Below are 22,719 nucleotides of genomic sequence, written 5' to 3' on the forward strand. Positions count from 1 at the left end.
TTATCAGACAAGTCTCATTGTTGCAATGCTTGATTGTTATTTTATGGCCGGACTTAAAAATAGAACAATTCAAATTTTTTTTTTGTCTTGTATTTTTAAATACAGCAGCACGAGTGGGGTTCTTTCCAGATGAAATTATTTATGTGGTGGCAGAGGTTGTTTGCCAGCATGATCAAAACCAAGGGGTGATGGATCCTGCCCTGCAGCCCCACACAGGAAAAATTACCTTAAATCCAATACAGTGAGGTGAGATTTGGGGTTGAGGTCACCCAGGCTGGTGTTTTCTCCCCTGTTTGAAAGGAGTCATGCAAAAAATCTCTGCTCCTGAGCTCCATCAATTTTTCATCAATTTTTCATCGTCACAGGTGTGGGCAGGGATGGCAGGAGCAGCAGCCACGTGGGACAGAGCCCAGCCACTCGGGGTGAGCAACCTCATTTATTAGGGAGAGAAAAGGGATTCCTGTGAAACAGATTCCAGATTGCTCATGAAAAACTTGTGTCACTTTTAGCCTTCCTTGTGGGCAGGGCTTGACAAGAACTAAAGAATCTGTTCCCTGAATGATGGAGGTTGTAAGTCTAAAACCCAAAGCCATTGTAACAGAAACGTCTCAAATGTTTTATCATAAAAAATAATATTATCTTGCTTACAGTTCTCTTCTGAGCTCTCCCTTCTCTCTACAAAACTAAATGGAAACTATAAAAGGAATAATCTGAAGAAAAATTAATCCAGTTCTTAGAAATTAAGCCCCAAATCAACAATTTGATTGATGAAAGACTGTTGGAAATCACCCCAGATCTAGGATGGTCACAGAGCTGCCAACATCTGGGGTCCTTAACAGTATCTGGTACAATAAAAGGAGGGAAAACTTTTAGCATGGTTTCTTCTCTGCAGCCTTTCTTCTGTCATAATAATTAAGGCAGAGACAATATTATGAGTACATTCTACCCATTTTAACCAGATTTACTGCAAAACAGTGTGTGCTATTCCATTAATGGAAATGAGATGTGCTCAGCTTTTGAGCTGCATCTCCACCTCCAAGTTCAGCAGAATTATTCACAGTAAATATTTTAATGGTTCTTACACAAAGCAGGGGGGAAGATAACAGAATTATAAAATGGTTTGGGTTTGAAGGGACCTTAAAGATAATTTATTTCCACTCCTATGCAATCAATGAGCAGGGACACCTTCCTCTGCCCCAGGCTGCTGCAAGCCCCAATGTCCAAAGTGGCCTTGGGCACTTCCAGGGATGCAGGGGCAGCCACAGGCCTGCCCACCCTTTTATCCTCAGATAAAAACTTACAGGACAACTTAATTTATTAAATTTATATTTATATATAATTCATATTTATGTTTCTATACTTATATATAATTTCAATACAATTCTATTTATATTTCTATACTATTTTATAGAATTTATATCTAGTATATATTCGTATATACGTATATATATACTAAATGTATATATACTATATATATACTATATGTGCTATATAGAGTATATATATAGTAATATGGTATTAGTATATAGTATATATATACTATATATAGTATACTATACTATATAATACTAATATAGCGTTATATTATATTATATAGTATTATATTATATAATAATATAATAATATAGTATAATATAGTATTATATAGTATTATATTAGTATTATATAGTATAGTATACTATATAATAGTACTATACTAATATAATATAGCATATATATACTATATATATAGTATAAATTCTAGTATAGAATTTATATCTAAACTAATCAGAACAGACTATGAAACTAAGCATTAAATATTTCATTGAATTTTGCTACAGATAAGGGGTTAGGAACACCTCAGCTTGAGGAAACACCCAGGTTAAAGTGCAATAATTACTTGGGAGAACTTCCAGGCAGTTCTGAGGATGGCCACAAAGGCAGAGGCTGCAGGTGTTGCCACCCCAGCCCCACTCAGAGCATCCAGAGCTCCTGGGCACAGACCTGGGCACTGCACAGTGGACACTCTGTACCCTCCTCAGCCTGACATTTCAGATAACTTCCCTGAATATTCACTCCATGCACTATGCAGAGTGCTATAATTATATTTTTATAGCTGCTGGATGGGCATGGGTCAGTGTTTCTGCAAGATTGCTTTTCCATTTGTACACAGGAAAATGTTGTCACGACTAGACTGTTAAAAATTGTTCAATTAAAAAAGATCTAGCAAAGAAAAATTGTTGGCTGAACATGTAAACAGGCGTTACACTTTAGTATAGTAGGGGCTGTTTAGAGAATTTATTAAAAAAAACGTGAAGGAATTAGGATTTCAGGTCAGTAAAAAAAGAAAGTATAAAACTACACTGAAATAGTTTCCTTTTTAAAATTTTTCTGACTGGATTTCAATCATCATTTCAAAGGAGTTCAGTGACTACATTCCTGCAAACAGCACCCACTTGTGTTTACCCCTTTTATGGCTGTTTATACTGGGAAAATTAAATCCCACAGAAGAAGCTGCCAGGTGACTCTGGTGTTTGCTCTGGCAGATGTTATCTGTGGACAAAGCTCTGCTTATCTCCAGGTCTCCTCTGCTCTTGGATTGCAATCGCATCTCCCTCGTCCTTGGGATCTCCTGCCTGCCACGACCTTCAGCTTGCTAAATATTCAGTGGGAAGTTTATGGACTTCCCTTTATGGACTTTCCCATAACCTTGATTAAAAGCCTATGGGGACCTGAATGCTGAAAAAAGCCCCTTGCTTGAAAAAAAAAGAAACCTGAGTTCACTGTGCTGATTTCTGTTTCACTAATGATATTTATAATCAGCAGTCACTGGCATGGAGTGGAGACCAGAGGAGATGATGATGATGAATCAAACTTATCTGGTTAATAATTATTGTGTCATCAGTACCTGATTTCACTAAGTGGGACTTTTGGGAGCAGTGCTGAGAGGGAGTGGAAAGCACATATAGGAAAAAAAAAAAATCAAAATAAAATATTTTATAAAAATATAAAATATTTTATAAAAATATAAAATATTTTATAAAAATATAAAATATTTTATAAACATTCCAAAATATTTTACAAAAATAAAATACTTTATAAAAATTAAAAAAAAAATCAAAGAAAACAGAGAAATACTCTTTACAGACCTGCAGATTGTTTATCTTTGACCCCTCTGAAGAGGAATCCTGTCACTACAGTGAAGATGGAGTTTCTGTGGGCTCAGGTTCCTCCATTCCCAAAGAATTGCTGCAGCCCTGCTCTGCCTGGAGCCTCCCAGAGCCTTGGATGTGTTTCCACACCTCAGGCATTCATTCTGGGTCCTCCACTTTTTTCCAGGGAAACATGCCAGAAAAACAAGCAGACAAGTAAATTGTCCAGGTGTTTTTCAGTATTTTTTCTGTCAGAGTGTTTTCTCTGAGTGTGTTAACACTCAGAGCCAGCTGAAAAGCAGCTCAGGGTGCTCAAGGAAATCTCTGAGTCACTGCTGAGCATCTTTCAAGTTTTTACACAGTACAGGAGGCTCCCACCCCCTCAATCATTTACTTTGTCATTGTCTCCTTTTCTATTCTTGGTCTTTGTTCATCTTTCAATAATGGACAGAGATCCTTTATTTTATAATTGTCAGGGTGATTAAAAACCCATCAGGTAATTTTGTGCCTAACTATTATATCCTTCCTGCTTTAGGCTTCAAAATAATTTGTTCTGAGTGATAGACCTATTTCTGATCAAGGCACACTAAATGGAAGATGTCAAATTTTATTGTGCCTTCACAACTATATCAGTGCAAGATGCAGTAATTTTCTTCATCAGCGTTTGGAAATTATCTCAATATGGGAGGAAAAGAGCATGAAAGACAAGCAATGTCAAGAATTTAAACTGTGCCTAAGCCTTAAGTAGAGCTGCTGCAGGGGATCCTATATTGCCCAACACAACCCTCAATCACACATCAAAATTTGCCACATGACACTCAGAGGGTTTTGTGGAGACAGAGTCATCTGTCTGCAGTCATCTTCATCACATCCCAAGTGCAGTGGGACAAAACCATTCAAACCAGCCTTGCACAATAAATCAGATATGCCATCATGTTTAACAATTCAATGTCTTTTTTTTTTTTTCATAAAAAACTATCAGTCAGTGTTTCACTTTTAACTCTTCCTCAAATATATAACAACAGAAGGATGAGCAAGATACAAATTCTAACTGTCCCAAGGCTCTTATTTCCAAGGAAATAAGAGAAATATTGCTAGCCTCAGGAAAAGCTCCCTCTTCATCATATTTGATTACCACAGATCACAGCCCTTGAAGAAATGATGATGAAAATGAAAACATATGTTTCTTTCATTATTACTGTCTTTTATTGAACTGTCCTTGAACTGAAGTGACTTTGTGTGCACTTGTGTTTGCTATATCCAATTCCAAAGATGTATATACAGATTACATTAAACTGTAATCATGCCTGCCTCTCTGAGTGGATTCCCCATGTGCTGCATTGATTGGGATCCCTGCATAAGATGCAAACCACTGGAGAGCTTTAAACAGCTATATTCTTTCTAAAGTACTCTTTAATTAATGTTGTCTGGAGCACTAATTATGAAAGCTTGTAAAGCCTAAAGCCTGGAAACACTTATGCACCTACTTAACTGTGCTCATTCAGGGTAGAGCCACTGCATCCCCTGCAAGTGCTCAGAGGAGATAATCGAAGTACAGAATGCAGTTCAAAGCTCTGCAGGGCTGTGTCCAGGCTGGCCCTGACAGCATTTTGCCCCCTGATTTTGCCAATTTTTTACCTTTCAGGGGCAGGTCTGGCTTTCCCCAGCAAAGCTCCCTGAGAGTGCCTTGGAGAAAACGTTGAATGAAGCAAGACAGAGCCATCAGTCAGAGGGAGATGAGATGCATGCATCTGCAGATACGTATGCTGAGATGCAAAAGTAATTTGTTCACATTATGGAGGCAGATAAATATGCAGAGATGTGCATATATGCAAGCAGATCTCCTCCACAGTGGAAAGTACTGACATTAGAATAAAAGCCAAATTACTGTTACTGTCAGTGGAAAACTCCTAAATCTTTTTTAAAATAGGATGCTCACATTTCTAATTCTTTGCCTTTAACATCAGAAACAATTTTTATTTTGCTATATAGATTCCTGTCTGTTTAACTAACAGAAAAAAAAAAAAGAAAAAAGAAAAAAAGAAGTTTTAACTGGATTACCAAACTTGCCATTTCTTAGTGGAAATAGAAGTTTTTGCTCAGGTAACTGTTCCTACAATTCCTACACCCCAGGCCAACAGAGGGATCACCAGATCCTGCAGGCAGAGAAGGGTGGCAGGAATTACAGCACACATCCACACACTCAGAGCTCGTTCTGCCTCCATTTATGCACTTAATTATCCCTGCAGTCCTCAGGAGCGGCGCTGCTCCTGACAGGACTGAGAACTCATTTTATACAAGGTGTGATTTCCTCGGGACAGCCTCCCCTGGAGCTGCCAGGTGTGGGGAGGAACTGTTTGCACCGTTTGAGGATTATTGAGCCTTTTCCCGTCTCACACAACACTGGTGCAGATTTGCAGTCCATTTCTGTAATGCAGGAGTGACTGGGGAACTGAGAGAATACAAATGAGACATTATCATTTGATCTACAGTATTTCCTTAAAATTCCAAATCTTGCTACAGGAGCTCTCATGCATGCTGAACACCATCATCATTAGATAATTACTCATTATAAATGAGCACAGGCTAAAGGCAGACATGCTGTTCAGCTTTCCAAGCACATGCAACTTTCAATGTTAAAATGAAAATATATTTCAAAACTTGGGGTTTTTTTTGATCAAAGGTGCTGAATTTACATACAGGTAGTTTGTTTTCCAGGTGACTGGGGAAAATGGGTCTCTGTATTATTCAGCCATTGGCAGAATCTCAGTGTTAAAGATTATTTCCAACTTAGATTTGAAACAAAGTTCTCCTTTTCTGCTGTACATTAAAGCTATTGGGGTGGCTGTACATTAAGAATGGTCTTTTATCTAGGTCTGTCATTGCTGAAAATCCAAGCACTCTCTTCAACCACCCAAAATGCCTTCATGTCCAATTTATTTGCATTTATTCATAGAAGATGCAATTTCTGAATATCACTTTATTTATTGCCCTTCATAGTAAAATTGGGCATAGCTGTGCTTACAGTGCTGCCCAGAGTTCCCTAATTTATGTCTTGGCTTTATAATTGCAGGCAGCAATTGTAGTGATTTATAGATTGATAGTTCTGGCTATTAACCACTCCACAGCTGCATTATATTTGCTGAAAGATTATTTTGGGGACTGATCCCAAATTGGCCAGACAGAGCCTGGGGAACTTCTGTCCCAGTATGGACCCCAAAGTTGAACTGGGAAAATGTCAATAGAGCAGGAGTACCCAAAACCCCCCTGGCACCAGGGCTCACTCACTGGTACATAGATTTTTAATAATTTTTAAGATCCTTGAGGGCAACAAGGACCCTGCTCAAAGGTAGAGCTAAGTTTGATTTCTTTTGGTAAAATAATATTACAAACCCATCATTCTGCTGCTGAATATGTGACCAAGCTGAAGCATAGGAAAGGAAAATGAGGATAAAATCTGTGCTGAGTGAACTGCTCTGTCCACAGCTTCAGAGCTCTTATTTTCCTCCTCAGAGCCATTCCTCTGTCTGCTCTATTTAATCAAAGCTGCAAATTGCCTTGTTCACTCAAGGTTGCTTGTATTTTTTTTTTTTTTTCCCAAACAAAGCAGCACAATCAATGCAACATTACTGGTGCAGTTTATATATCTTACACATGAAACCAGAATTATTTTCACATCAAACAAACCGGGTCTTCTAGCTTGAGATTCTCAAACAGTAATTTACAAATACATTTTACAGCTTCTTCTGGCACGAGCAGAAGTTACATAAATTACTGACACAAGGGGAGGGAACAGGCAAGATCCATCAAGGACTCCAGAGAAAGATGCCTTATTCCTACAAAACATGAAAGAAAAGTGGCACCTCACTTTTCAGCTGAACTTCTCTTCTGGAAAGTGAATATTTTTGGAATAGAACTAAAACACTGGGGTTTATCTCACTGATTTTACAGTTTTCTGTTTCAGAGCAGAATCTTAGCAGAAGCTCAGAGAAAACACTTAACATTCAAACATGTTCCAGCAATACCAATACTAGAGTAAGGAAAAAACCCAAAAAGCAAAAAACCACATTTGTCTTCAAAGGGATTTCGCTGAGAGAAAAATCTGCTTTATTTTTCTCTTTGTTACCATGGACATCTGAATAAAGATAGTATATTTTTACTGGAACCATCTTCCACTGCTGTGGGGAAAAAAAAAATAAAAACTGCCATCTGCCTTAAATATGTCCCTCTTCTAGCAAGAAGCTGCACTAGCCACAAAGACCATGATGATTTGAAACAGGTACATTTGGAGCAAACACCTGAGAAAGATCTTGTCTCTACAGAAATATTTTAACAATGGAAAACAAATATACCCTCATTATATATATATATACACACACACATATATATATATGTATGTATTAACATCAGATTTAAAAGCCTTTTTATGATGTGTCTTGAATATCTTGATGTAGTCACAGCTTCACTTTGGCAGAGTTTTTATTTTATTTATTATTTTTATTTCTTTCCTTTTTCTCTAATCTCTTTCTTCCCTTCTACCAGCTCAGATTGAATGAGAAATGCTATCTTTAACCTTGAGATCCCTGTTCTTGTCGGTTTGTATCATAATCTTATTATTTAGAAGCAAATCTTGCTATTTAACATCTCACCTCAGCATGGAAAGCGCTCATGGATTAGAGAATATTTCCTGGGGGGCAGAGGATGGAGGGAATGTGAATTAGGAATGCAGATGCCTGGCTGTGCCAGTCTCACAGAAAATAAATAAAAATATAAAATAAATCTCTGTGAGCCCCTGTTTACTCTTCTGTGCTTATTTGCAAATTGTGCATTACAGGTCAGGGACTGTTGAGTGCAGAACATCATTGCCACTTTCTCCCAGTGGCTGTAAATAGCAGGGTGCAGTTACAGCTTAAAGGAAAATCAATTTTCAAAGCATCAATGCAGCACAATTCTGTTCTGTATATCCCAGAGCCTCATCAGTGCTGCAGCTGGGAAGCTCTCCTGCATTCCAGGGGTGCAGGGCTGGTTCCTGAGCTCACCGAGTGGGTGAGCTGACACAGCTGCTGATCCTTGGCTAAAAAAAAAACCCAGAATTTTTCCTGATCCAGTGAAATGACAGAGAAATTAAAGATTGGCAATGCAGCCACAAAGGCCAAGGGAGATAAGATGTTTCTGAGCATGGAAAAGAAGAAAAACGTGAGCTGCTCAGGATACAGGAGCTCACCCTGGCACCTCCACTGGGAAATGGGGCAGTGCTGCAACATCACCCTGGGGAAAACTCCTGAAAACACCTACAAACACCTAAAAAACACCTAAAAATACCTACAAACACCTGAAAACACCTACAAACCATCTAAAAATACCTACAAACACCTGAAAACAACTACAAACACCTGAAAACACCTACAAACATCTACACACACCTGAAAACACCTACAAACACCTGAAAAACACCTAAAAATACCTACAAACACCTGAAAACACCTGAAAACACCTACAAACACCAAAAAAGACACCTAAAAATACCTACAAACACCTGAAAACACCTACAAACACCTGAAAACACCTACAAACACCTAAAAACCATCTAAAAATACCTACAAACACCTGAAAACACCTACAAACATCTACACACACCTGAAAACACCTACAAACACCTGAAAAATACCTACAAAAACCTAAATACACCTAAAAACACCTACAAACACCTGAAAACAACTAAAAACACCTACAAACACCTGAAAACACCTAAAAACACCTAAAAAACACCTAAAAACCTGCAAGCACCTGAAAACACCTACAAAAACCTACAAACACCTGAAAACACCTACAAAAAACCCAAAACCACGTTAAAACATGTAAAAACACCTACAAAAACCTACAAACACCAACAAACACCTAAAAACAGCTGAAAAAAAACTAAAAACACCTGGAAAAGTTTAAAAAACACCTGAAAACACCTAAAAATGCCTATAAAAACCTACAAACACCTGAAAACACCTAAAATCGCGTACAAAGATCTGCAAACACCTAAAAAAACCTACAAACACTTGAAAACACCTACAAAAATTTAAAACCGCCTGGAAACACCTAGAAAAACCCAAAAAAACCCCTGAAAACATCTACAAAAACCTACAAATACATGGTGGCAAGAGCATTTAGCAGCAGAGTCGCTGAGTGTCACCTGTCCCTGACACATCCTCAGGGAGCAGCAGGATGATGCTGCATTAAAAGCTGCACTGAAACTGCAGCATGGGGCACAGAGAAAGCTGCTGGGAGGGAAGGGAGAGCTCTGGCAGAGTTAAAAAATAAATTCCTTTTTCCCATGGTCATGAAACGAGGCTGAGCCAGCCCCATCCATTTCAGCCTTGTTAACCTTCTGTCTTGATGGAAATGAGCAGCCACAGTTCCTGCTAAATAAATTCTGTGAATTTTAGTGGATGAGGCATTCCTCTGTTCCTGTCAAAGAGTTGTGCTGCACAGCTGTTTTTTAACAAATCCCTATTTTCACTTGCTGACATTTGATTATCATTATGTGTATGAGGTTCTTCGGGCTGTGAAGCACGTTCTAACAAGAAATATTAATGTCCCCCCACATTTACCATCTTTTCCCCCCATTCAGCAAGAATAGGTGTCATACAAAGGAGAAAACATCTGCTTCCTGGTATTATGATTTCTCTTGAACTCTTTAGATGGGAGATACAGAGTTGATAGCAGAGGGTAGAGATGAATGTGCAAAGCAGAACTGTGTTCCTTTGTATCTGTGCTCCAAAGGGGAAACAAATCCTGAAACTCGGTATTATAGAAAGCATTAAAAAAGAATTATGAGGCAGATTTTGCACTTTTGAAATCTTTCTGTACTTTAGCAGATGTAAAATAAAAAAATAAAATAAAATGTAGGAGGAAGCATCTCGTCCTTTTTCCAAAAGTTAACATTTTTTAATTATAAATCCTTGAATGGAAAACTGCATAATTCAATATCCAAGCAGATTATTTAAGTGTTTACATGCTTTTAATCATACAAATCATGCTGTAATAATCTAAACTCCTAATTCTCACATGACCCTACACACAGACACAACAAATGTTATTCCATTCCCAGGACAGAGCAGCACAAGGAAAAGGATCTGCTTCATTTACAGAGGGACCCTTTTTTCTCAATACTCTGAATACATTCCAGGTTAGGGCAATCAGGGGGTGATGGAGAAAGATCCCTGTGATCTTCACAAAAAAGAGAAATGGGGAGCTAATTTTAGAGACAGAAGGATGAGAGGTCAGCCCCAGCAGAATCTGTAATCGGTGATGTTTGACCCTCTGTAAAAAAATGAGAATGTGTACAAAGAAAAGCTTTAATATCAGTTCTAATGAGATAAAAATAATTTTTGCCTTTATAGTTTTCAAAGTGCTTTCTCTCACTACTCCTATTTCTTTTCATTGCCACTGTTTTTCTTTATATGCACTACAACTAAGGAGGAGAGGCAAAGGTTGCCTTTCTATTCCTAAATAGTTCTTTGGTGTATGATTAGTGTGGGACAGGAATAAAGCCTTTCTTGGCAGAGAAAGGTTTGCTTTCTTTTAAAGTATTAGATGAGGGCCAGACTCTATAATATCTCACCCTATAGAGGACACATCTTCTGGGACACTGGGTTTGGAACATCACTCAGGTAAAAGAGCAACTATTGAAAGAGCATGATTGCTCTCGCTGGAGCTCCACAGACACAGGGTTATTTAGAATGAGAGGAACTGAAGTCCAGCAGGCCATAGAGCCATGCCTTTTCCTGGAAATAGCATTTTGGATGGATCAATTGGTGCTTCCTATGATGACATTATTATTATTATTATTAGTAGTAGTAGTAGTAGTAGTAGTAGTAGTAGTAGTATTTATTGCTATAAGGGCAGAACTTTAATTTGATGCCTCAAGGCTTTAGGCAGAGCTTTAGCCCCGTCAACAAGGATCACAACAGAGCTGTTTGGGACCAAGGCATGGCAGGGGCAGAGAGGATTCCAAAGGAGCCAGAAAAGCTGAGGGTTTATCCAGTTCTGCTCTACCTCACTCCTCCACATTCACACCAGCAGTGGGATTGACCCTGGGCAATCAGAAATCCCTGAGCTAACTGATTTGTACGGGTAAAATAAAAACAAGAGCTGACTTGCACATAGAAGAGCTGCTAGCATGCAATGTTTGTGGTACAGATCTGCTCCACTTGTGTTCTACAGGTATTTGTGATGGTTTTACTGCAACTGCACTGGGAGCAGAAAATCAGCCCCAATGTGCTCAGAGCCCACAAACACAGAGCCAAATTGTCTCTGTAATCCTGGGATTTCACCACCTAATTCCAACTGAAACACGGGAATGGATGTGTGCAAGCCGAGACAGCGCGAGGCCAGGCTGGCAACTGTGAGATGGGGACATGGGACTGGAGCTGCCTCTGAAAGCATTTAACACCAATTAGAATGTCACCTGAATTAATCAGAGCACTACTGACTCACACAGCACCGGAATAAAGCAGAATCCCTGCTAAACCCTGCCACTAACTAGGAACAGCAACATTATTTATGGGCGTTGAACACAAAGGTGAGAATCTCAACCTCTGGTGGAATATAAATCCAAAAGTATGATCATAAATATTTTGCCCAGGTCTCCTCAGCTCAAGGCAGGCAAATATATTTTATTTTGAGAATGGGTACATCACATCAGTGAGCTGCAGGGCTCACAAAGAGTGCCAGTGGCTGGAACAGCAGCAGGCACAGGGACACCAGCCCCTGTTCCTCTGGTGAGCAGCCTGCACAAGGCTTGCACAGCAACCAAAAATAAAAAATATCACAATGCCAATCATACAGCCTCAAAAAAAGACAGAAACAGCAGTTTATTAACAATATGCTGCTTTTCCAGATGGCTAAAAGTTATTTAAAGAGTAAAGGTAAAAACATCTCCCCTATTCAGGAATATATGGATACAAATGACCCTTTGGAACAATTCTAGTTGTTCCTAATGCGTGCTTCAAGATTGGATCAATCCTGTTTCCCTACCAAAAGTTAAATCAGATTAAAGGATGACCACATCTCTACACAAACACGAACAACAGTGACTGGGTTTATTGAGTTGATCAGCTTTGAGTCAGCAAATGCTGTGACTTGAAATGCACCATCACTTGGGAATCTGCTTTGTTCAACAAATACAATTTTTCTATTTAATTTCTAAGACAGACTGGTAGCTGCAGACAGTCTTTAAATATATTTCATTATATATATTTTTCATTAATCACAGTAGAAATCAAGTAATAAATTATGATGCTTCAAATCAAATTATAATTATGAAATTTTTCACATGGCTTAAATTATACAAAAGAGACAATTTTTTCCCCCCCATATTTCCATTTTTAAAACAGGAAGTCAACTCTAAAAAAATCTTAATATTTGATATTGCTAAAAGCTCCTCTTGCAGCGACTGATTAGCTTGATTTGGTAGAAAAAATAGAAATTGCATCATCTGTGTTTTTCTGCTCTCAGAAGAAGAAAGTAGAGAAAGTTTGAGACAAAGCAGAGAGACAGTCAGAGCTGAAAGAGTTTGGAAAACTGGAGGGAAGGAATTTGTTCTCTCTCCTTCTCTGCCCCACCAGCCTGCTCACCACAGCAATCTATTTTAAAACTTTCATAAACAGAACAAATAGGATTAGCCATTACCATGTCAGCTTAAGTGATAACATAAATTTATGTCACAGAACATCTGCCACTAAATCACTGTTTATAAATGTCAGATCTCATTTATTATTAAAAATGCCCCCACCAAAACAAATGCTTTAAAGGCTCCTCATTATTCCATGAGAAGTGAGTGAAGGTGGAGCTTCTCTTTCCAATCTCTTTAGAGAGTAACTCCTATTATAAACCTCAGTCAAGAATTTCATTCAGTTTAATTCACAAATATGTCAGCATTGCCTGAGTTACTCCATCCCACTGTGCAGTCCAGAAATTCCAGCATATTTTCCCCATTGATTTTCCTCATCAATCCCCATTGATTTCGCATGAAAGAATATGGTGCAGCTCAGAAAACTTGCTTTTACCTTCCTTTTCTTCAACGAGTAGATCAAGGTTTTATATTCTGGTATCAGCAATAAAATAGCTAAAATATACTTTAAAAATAATTTATAAAGAGTGCTCCTTATACACAGAAAGTATAAAATTTGAAAATTCAGTTCTGTGTTTATAGTGCTGTGTTTGACTGAGAGGCCAAGTGGGACAATCTTTTTGCTTTTGCATTTTTTAATTTAATTTGCTTTGTCCATCTTCCCCTCTTTGTGTCAGCTGCTTTAATAACTCTTAAGTCAGGTGCCCAGGGATCAAATTACCAAATCGTGGAATTATTTCTGAATATGCAATCTCTATCCTCTCAGGTACAAGTGAAAATCTGCTTGCAAAAGCCACTCATCTGTATCATTGCAAATTGACCTCTCCAGTCTGCCCTTTCAGCCACTCTGCAGGCACGAACAAATCCAGAATATCATCAGGCTTTTTTTTATAGGAGTTTCTCTTGGCTTGCTTCACTCCCCATAACTAATATTGTTTGAATAACTCGATAACTAAAATTATTTTTATCAAAAACGTATAACTTATAAAAGTATAATGAACATAATATAAGAACTATAATATATAACATTATAATTTTTATAATAGTTATAGAATTATATATAATATATAAAATGATTATAGTATAGTTATTATATATTATAATATTATATTATACATATTATATTATATTATAATATATATAATATATTATATATAATATATTATATATAATATATATTATAATATATAATAACTATACCATAATATAATAACTATAATAACTAACATTCTATTCTATATATTATATTATATTATATTATATTATATTATATTATATTATATTATATTATATTATATTATATTATATTATAGTATATTATAGTATATTATAGTATATTATCGTATATTATCGTATATTATCGTATATTATCGTATATTATCGTATATTATAGTATATATTATAATATTATAGTATATATTATAATATAATATGATAATATAACTATAGTATAACTATAATTTACTTTTATAAATAAAAATATTTTTAGAAACAAAGAGCTGAAACATCTGGAAAATCCACACAGCTTGCTGCCTCAGTGCCCTCAAACAGGTTCCAGGCAGACAGAACCTGCCCCCCTAAGGGAGACACACAATAAAACAGGAGTGGGGAGCTCATCCTGGTGGGGATCTCTCCCAGATTCCCAAGTTTTAAATCCCTCAGAGGTGTTTAAAGCCCTCAGAGGAGGCTCTGAGGCTCCCAGCTGTGATTCATGGCGCTCTCACTGGGCTGGCACTTCAGAGTGCTACAGAGCCCTGCCCAGCCTTTACATTCCCCCGCCTACGTGCAAGCTAATTTGATTAAAGGTGGAAGATCAATCAAACTCTATTGCCTCAGAAAGATTAATTACCTCGGCACTTTCTGACTTAATTATTAGTGCTCAGCCATGGGGTTAGAAAAGCCCAATGCAGCAGGAGTAAAGGGGCCCAATGGGCAGATGTGGGAGACTGGGAAGTGTTTTAGCCTGAGATTTGTTATCTTTAACTAATGACAGCTTCTTTCTTTTTTATTCAAGCTAGGCCTAAGTGTGTTTATAACTCAGCAGCAACCAAACTAAAATATTGCATCTCAACCTTTCTGGGGAAATAAAAAGTACAGAAGATGGGAAGGAAAAAAACCTGAAAGCATAGTTAAAAAATTCTATCTGTTTGCAGTCCAGTTTTTGGACAGGGAACAAGAAACTTCAGACTTTGTAGATTTACTTTTTCTTATGCCCCAGCATGAGGTCTGAAATCCAGCTGCCAGAGCATCTTATTGATGATGTTTAAAGAGTATATTTCAGCAACTGCAGAGTTTCTGATTATCAGACCAGTCAGCATGGCAGAGAACTCGGGCGTTTTTCCCAGGGACAATGAGCTCCCTGTCTGCAGCCCTGTGCTGACCCTTTCTTCTCCAGCAGGCAGAGGCACAGGATCCCTCCCCAGGCTGTCCCTGAGCTGCTGGCAGGGCTGGGGACAGCAGGGACAGCTCCTGTCACACCCTGGCTGGTGGTGGCACGGTGACACTGCCAGCCTGGTGGTGACCAGCCCTGTGTCCAGCTGGGGCCAATGGTGACATGGTCACCATCCCAGCCTGGTGGTGACCAGCCCTGTGTCCAGCTGGGGTCAGTGGTGGCATGGTCACCGTCCCAGCCTGGTGGTGACCAGCTCTGTGTCCAGCTGGAGCCCAGAGTAAACTGAGGCTCAGCAAACACTGAATTTCACCCCTGGATTTCACATCCCCAGCCTTGAAGAGTCACCTCCGGTGTGACACGCTGGGTTTGCTGCTCTCACAGAGAGAGAATTAATTTGCCCTCTCTCTCTCTCACAAGTTTATCCAGCTCCTGTTTACAGCCAGGTTGAATTATCATGCCCTCCTTCTGTATTTCCTCACTGGTCTCATCTGCAGCCCCAAATTTCCAGCCTTGTTTGGTTCACAGGCAGCACCAGCCCATTCCCTGGGACCAGCCCAGTGCTGCATTTTGGTTTCCCCTCCCTGCTGTGGTGTGAGAGCAGCCCCAGGCTCCAGGCAGCCTTTACCTTGCAGTCTGAACGAGCCAATATTAATTCCTTTCTCTGTATATGGGCATCCCATTCCCCTGTTATTAATAATATTTCTTCATGCCTGTTTCTCATGAGAATTCACCTCTCTTTAACGTGGGAAGCCAGCCCTATTCATAACAGGCCTGTTATGGTGTCAGCCACCTCCTGGGATTTTATTCTTTTCTTGTTTTTTTCCCTCTGCTAGGAGTAACCCAAGATTTCTTCACAGTCACATTAGGTATTGGTGATTTATAGTTTATCTTTGTAATACTCAGTTGGTTTTTTTTCTTTATGCCATTTTCAGCTGGTGATTTATATACTAGTTACATACAGCAGCTCCTATGAGAATGACTCTCAACTATTACATTTCATCCCACTGCTATTACTTCAAATCCTTAGCAAAATCCAATTCTCGTGTCATGCACACCTCCTCCCCTATTGTCAGTGATGCTTGGCTTTGAGCTACTGGAATATTTCATTGACACATTCCTCCTTTTTAATGCCAAACTCCTTAATGAAGATAATTGTGGAGATTTCTCCATTCTTGTATTATTCTACATCTTTTCGTTCTTAATTATTAATGCTCCACCCTATGTCATAATAACAGTTATTAGCCCTTAAATATATATATAGATTAGCTGTACATGTATTCCCCAGTGTTGAAAATACATATCATGGAAGTGAGATAACGGAGCTAATCTCATCCTACTCTAGGGAATCCCATGACACCATTTATTGCATTATAATTTTACATATATCACTTTCTTCTTTGTAAATGCTTTCCAGTAGTGGATCTTGACCAGAGATTTATTTTTTCTTGACACTTTGTGTGTCAGAATTACAGAAAAATAAGGAAAACACTATCAGTTTTGATATGCTGGGAGGAGGATTATCTCCTCTCATCCACACGAATGCACTGAACCTGCTCTGACTTTTAGTGCCATTATCATCATTCTCCATCAGCCTGCCTTTGTGCTCATCAACATCATCCTTATCAAATATTAAGTCAAGGTGAAAGTGTTCTTTTAATTTTGAGGAAGAAATATGTGCTGTCTTTAATCATGAGCAGATGTCTTGCTTGCTGCAAGCCTCCCTCTTACGTGGCTAAACTCCACAGATTGCACTCTCAATTCCTCCTGGGACTGATTCTCTGCACTCTGCTGATCACCCAAAGCCAGCAGAGCTTTGCCCCAGCTACTCCTCATTTCCCCATGTGCTGTCCCCAAGCTGTGCCTCGTGGGACAAATGGAACTGGGGAATCCATGGATTTAACATTTACCTTTCCCCTCCCCAGGGGTTGAACCCACAGGCATTCTGTCACCATGACATTTTCTGAAAAATCCTCTTTGCCCAGGATTTTCTTCCGAGAAGCTGAGAGGCCTCAGAAAATAATGAAAACAATAATTATCTCATTGCTTGGGAATGTGGTCTGGAGATTGTTTACCCACAGGTGCATCTTTGATTTGTTCCATGTGAATTGTTTTTAATTAATGACCAATCACAGCCAGCTGTGTCAGACTCTGAGGAGTCAGTCACGAGCTTTCATTATCATTCTTGTCAAGCCTGCTGATGTCTCCTTTCTCTTTCTCTATTATAGTCTTAGTATATAATTTCTTTTAATATAATACAATATCATTATATAATAAATCAGCCTCTGAGAACTTGGAGACAATTCTCATCTCTCACCTCGCCCTGGGGACCTCACAACACCACAGAATTCTTCAATCCAGTTCACCCAAACATCTCTCCAACAGTGTGAAGGTGTGACTGGGAGACAGAAATAATCAGCCACTAAATAACATCTGGCAGCACCAGCTTGGCATGGCCACAAGATTATGGTGTCTCCTGATTCCCCTCTTGCTCTACACTTGCTGATTTTCAATGCAACTTCCTTGGCTTATTAGTCACTAATTCATGCTAAATATTCTTCATGGAGACCCCCTCTCCTTAATACACCAGTTTGCTCCTATTTGAGACCCTGAAATCTCAGTGCGATTTGCATCATTAACTTCAATTTTCAGCTAGCTTTGTTTATACTTCCATTTTCTCCCTCCAAAATGATTGCTATTATTTAATTGCAGATTGCTTTCAGGTTTTCTGGCTTCCCCTGCACACTCCCTGTCCCCAAGCTGCAATCATTCCTCCTGCCTCTCCCCAATTTCTTGGCTGAACTAGTCATATTCTAGTTTTCCTCCAAACAAAAAGTAGAATGATTTTATTGTCTAGAGGAAGGAAAATGGATTCGATAAGGCCATAAAAACAGGTGAAGCATGAAAATTTGTCATTAATATCTTACACATGTATTAAATAACCCAACAGAACTGAGGTTTACGTGTACCTTTCAACCTCTTTGATCAACATCACTGCTTACAGCCACTGGGAGAGAATTTACCAGGGAAGTCCAGACACAGAGAATTTACTGGTCTTTGTCTATGCTTGAAGTGTTTTGTATTTAAACAGAGGAGAAAAATATGGTTTGGGTAAAATCCTTAGCATAGGGAGTTATTGGACCATCATTATTTGAGCAACTTATGAGGAGAAAATATCTGAATACCACGTACAAGAGTGCTGTTACTTAAGGATAAGGTTCTCTACAAACCTACATCCTTTTTTATTTTGCTATTTACTTAGTGTGACAGTTTATTGGCATCTCTTCCTTGTGATGCATCTACCACGTTGAACTTTACGTTTTTCTAAGGAGGGAACTAAAGTAGGAGAAGACAAATCATTTTAAATAGCCTATTTCTAATTTTAATTAGCACAGTCAATTAATTTTAAAGGTTTACGTATAAATTTCTCACAGTTTTCTAACCACTATAAACTTACAGTTATTTTTTCCCCTCCTTGCTTCAGACCTGTATTGGATGTGAATTTGTAAAGCTTCCTCTCACCAATATTTCTCAGGGTGCTTTTTTTCTTTATTTTATTTTGTTATGCTCATCTTTCCCAGTGTTTTGCAATAAATGCTTAGTTATTGCTGATAAATGGAAAGCTTCCAAATGCAACAATTTCCAGTATTAGAGAAACAAATAGCACTGAAGGACTGCAGTCAGGCAAAGCAAGAGGAAGAAAACACTTTTGAACATGGCCATGAGTGATGCCACAGCTGCCACCAGCTTTCATGGTTGGTTCTGGACATTCCTGACATCATTTCATCCCAAATTTCTCAACCTTGGCAGGCAAAGTTGAACTAAATCCCCTCCAGGTGACAAATCAGACACTGTTTCAGATTAAGAGAGGTCAGATACTAAAGATGTTGGGATGCAATGAGGGCCATGCTTGTTCTGCTGTATGAACTCAGATTACCTGACTGGATTTTCCGGTCTCTATTCACATTGTAGTCCATGAAGGAAGACAAGAAATGCTTTGACTGCATCAAGCCAAATTAGAATAAAGAAAAAAACACCAACCAAAAATCCAGCAGAAGATTGTAGAGGAAACCATCAATTCAGAGGTATTTTTACTGTTTCACTGTTGGCTAAATGTGTCCTGCATGCACAAATGAACCTCATGAACCTCAGGCTCATCAGATATTTTGGGTTTCTGTCATCTGCACCAAGTCACTTTGCAGCAGCACACTGGACACAAATATCCTGTGGGTCTTCCCATTTTTTCTCGTTTTTTGTTCTTGCCACTAGATGCTGCAATTAATATAATATATATTTATATATAAATATATATTCATTTTAATTTCTATTTATTTTTATTTCTATTTCTATTTATTTTTATTTTTATATTTATATATATTTATATTATATATAACATATATAACATATAAACATATAATATATAAAACTAATATATAATATGTAATATATAATATATAATATATAAATATATAATACATAAAATATATAATATAATAAATCACAAAAAAGGACCACAAAAGAAGCTTTCCCTGCTGTTACCATTGTGCTACTTCAATTAAACTGTTTCAATAAGACACAAGTTGGAAGGGAAGAAAAATCTTCACATAAAATAAACTCCAATTAAACTGTGACTTCAGGTTTAACACTGAACTGTCAGGTAATTAGACAGGTGATTAAACTTCCTTCAACTTCACACTTGGAAAGACATCTGATGCCTGCTTAGCCTGCTCACAGGGATGGGTGTCAGTGACATTCACATGGCAAAGCTGAGTTACTTGTAGAGCCACATTCTACAAGAGTCATGTTGCATATTTCTTCTGAAATTATAAAACAAAATAACAACAACCTGGGCACAAAAAGCACTGGCAAATCCCAAACCTGAGCCTCTTTGTAAATAGCACATGCCTGTTCTGGAACTCCTCTACACCAGCTCCTGTCCCATGCTCTCTGCAGGAAAGGCCCTGGACACTGATTTCATCTCATCATTCTCGCTCCAGTAAAATATAAATATCAGTTACAAGCAAAAAAAAAAAAGAACTGGAAATAAAGTTCAGACCATGAATATGCAAAGCAAAAGCAGCAAATAATATACAACTTGATATTTTCATTCCTTGGGGATATATGTGTAGCCCTTTAGAGCTCAACTCTGTGAAAAACCCAGTTTTGCTGCCTAGAATATTGTTAAGGGTATATTATTTATGCATCACATGCATAAACATAAAAGCAAATAATGATTGTTTCCAACACAAGATCAAAAAAGCTGATAGCTCTTGTCAGCTGTCTATCAACTTGGAAAACACAATATTCTGCCATTAATTCAGTAAACATATCACCTTACAAATTTTAAAGTTAAACTTAGGTAATAGTTTACAAATTAAAGAAAAAGAGGAGACACCTCACGTGTGCAAAAAGCCCCTGAGGCTCCAGTCCTGGGCAGCAAAGGCAAAGGCAGAGGTGATTTCCAAGAGCCAGGCTGAATGTGGCACAGCCAGCTCAGAGTGGCAGGGAATGCTCTCTGCTGGATGCTGGATTTGCCACTGCAGAGTGTAACTGCCTTCCACAGCCATTTCAAGTGCACAGCACTCACTAATTCATTCCTCCTGATACACTACAGCAGCTGAAATCCACCTTTTGGGCCAAGTTTTGCCCAGAACAGATGTATTTTCAAATCACTTATTAAGCCGCTAACAAGGCCTTGGAGGCTTGGAGACATTCAGGTGTCTCTTTATCAATGGCACGGTTCAATTTAATCCAGATAAGGAGCCTCTGGACAATTAACAGCTGACTAAAGTTCAGTGGAGTCGCCAACTGGCTATCACAGCTCAGCACAGCACAGAGAGCAGAGCCAGGGCCCACAGCTCCTGCTCCTGTTGATTTTCCTGTTTCTGACAGCACAAAGAGGCAGTGGCAATGGCAGAACATGACAAACTCTTCTGAGATTATTACTACACACCATTGCTGCTTTCAGAGGGCAAATCAAGAAACCCTTATTTCTGGGTATTGCAGTCTTTTCACAGAGCTGCTCATCACCCATGAGTTAAACTACAGCACACAGCAGTGTCAGAGAGGGAAACGTTAAAAAATGTGAATTCCCTCGGCGCAGTATTTATGACCATTAGGGCAGCAGCGTTAACCTCCTCAGAAAGCTGCTCTGTGCCCGGCACACCAGCTCCATAAAAACACCAGCCCATCCATAAACCCTTAACAGCTCCAAGTGTTTTATCCCCAACAGCCAGCCCGACCTCCCACTTCCAGAAGCAGAAGTGAGCGGTTAGCGCTTCTACAGCCGCGCTAAAACCAATGCTCACTTTTAATAATTACCCACAGGAGCAAAAAACCCTGTGACTGATTGATTGATTGGTTGATTGATTGATTGACTGATTGTGTTAGCATTCAAAAACACATAATCACATAAGTGATTATGTGCAGATGCTTTTTATTAAGAGCTCTGGGAATCAGGGGTACTTTCCACCCAAATCTGACTCCGACCATACATTCGAGATGATCGTGTTTTTATATTCTATCGTTATGTAACTTTCATGTTAATTATTAAACTTATATTGTTCTACTGTATGCATAGATCTCAGCCAAACATAACCCCCCTTAAATTTCCAACATAGTTTCTCATTATTCTTCTTATGATTATATAACAATTATATTAATTACTAAACAATCATCACATCTAACAAACATATCATTTATCACACTGCTTACGCGGGTGCAGCGATCCGAGAAAACACAAAGCCCAACATTTTCAGGGTCTACCTTTAACATTTCCCAGGGCCCCGTTATCAGTTGCAACGATGGCTGGGGTGAGCAGAGCTCGGCACTTACTGGACTCGGGGTCGGAGTTGCCGTCTCCCTCGGTGCGGCTGTTGGGCGACGCCTGCTCGTAGAACTCGTCCTGGGGGAAGCCCAGGGGCAGCGGGTGGGACGCGCTGGCCCCGCTCGAGGGCTCGTGGTCTCCGAGCCCGCTGTCACTGCAGCTCTCCTGGGAGCCGTCGGGCAGGTGGAAGGTGACGCGGCGCTGGGGCTGCAAGGAAGGAACAGAACGACAAACGGTTTCCACCACGGTCTGTCACTACGGGACACGAAAGAACGCAAGCTCACACCGCCGTTCTCAAGGTGAAGACAAAAGGGAAGTTTGTTTTCTGACTCCAACATTTATAGGTTTCCAAAAGTGATAGCAGATTGGAGGGTGACAGTGCCACCTCTCCAATGACACTGGTCAAACCAACAGTCTATCAACGTTCTCCTCCTCCATAAAGGACTGCAAAACAATGAGTTATTTACAAAAAGTGTGTGAAAAAGCTCACGACAAGAATGTCAACATCAGGAGGCTTAGGAAATCTTAAAAACCCAGGGTGACAACGGTCATAGCTCAAGGCGGCCAGTTTAGGCAATGTGTTGTTTTGGTTATCTGCCGGGGATGCGTTGCCCAGACTCGTGCACAATTTCAGCTTTCATGAGCTGCTTTCAAACCCGCTGCATCTGACAGCGCTGCTTGCTGCTGGTTTTTAAAAATGTAAGCCCTGATGCAAAATGAAAGACACTTCAAACTAAAGAGATTCTGT

At 39.0% G+C, this 22,719-nt stretch overlaps 1 protein-coding gene across 1 annotated transcript in view; it reads right to left on the reverse strand.

Moving 5' to 3' along the window:
- The window catches only part of LOC132080169 (protocadherin-9-like), a 228,337-nt gene that overhangs the window by 97,909 nt on the left and 107,709 nt on the right, over positions 1-22,719 (reverse strand). The window contains exon 3 of the mRNA XM_059483198.1: positions 21,911-22,178. Within this exon, the coding sequence (XP_059339181.1) occupies positions 21,911-22,178 (268 nt within the window). The remainder of the gene's footprint in view (positions 1-21,910; positions 22,179-22,719) is intronic.

This window comes from Ammospiza nelsoni, chromosome 15 (genome assembly GCF_027579445.1).
Source record: "Ammospiza nelsoni isolate bAmmNel1 chromosome 15, bAmmNel1.pri, whole genome shotgun sequence".
Classification (NCBI taxonomy): Eukaryota; Metazoa; Chordata; class Aves; order Passeriformes; family Passerellidae; genus Ammospiza; species Ammospiza nelsoni.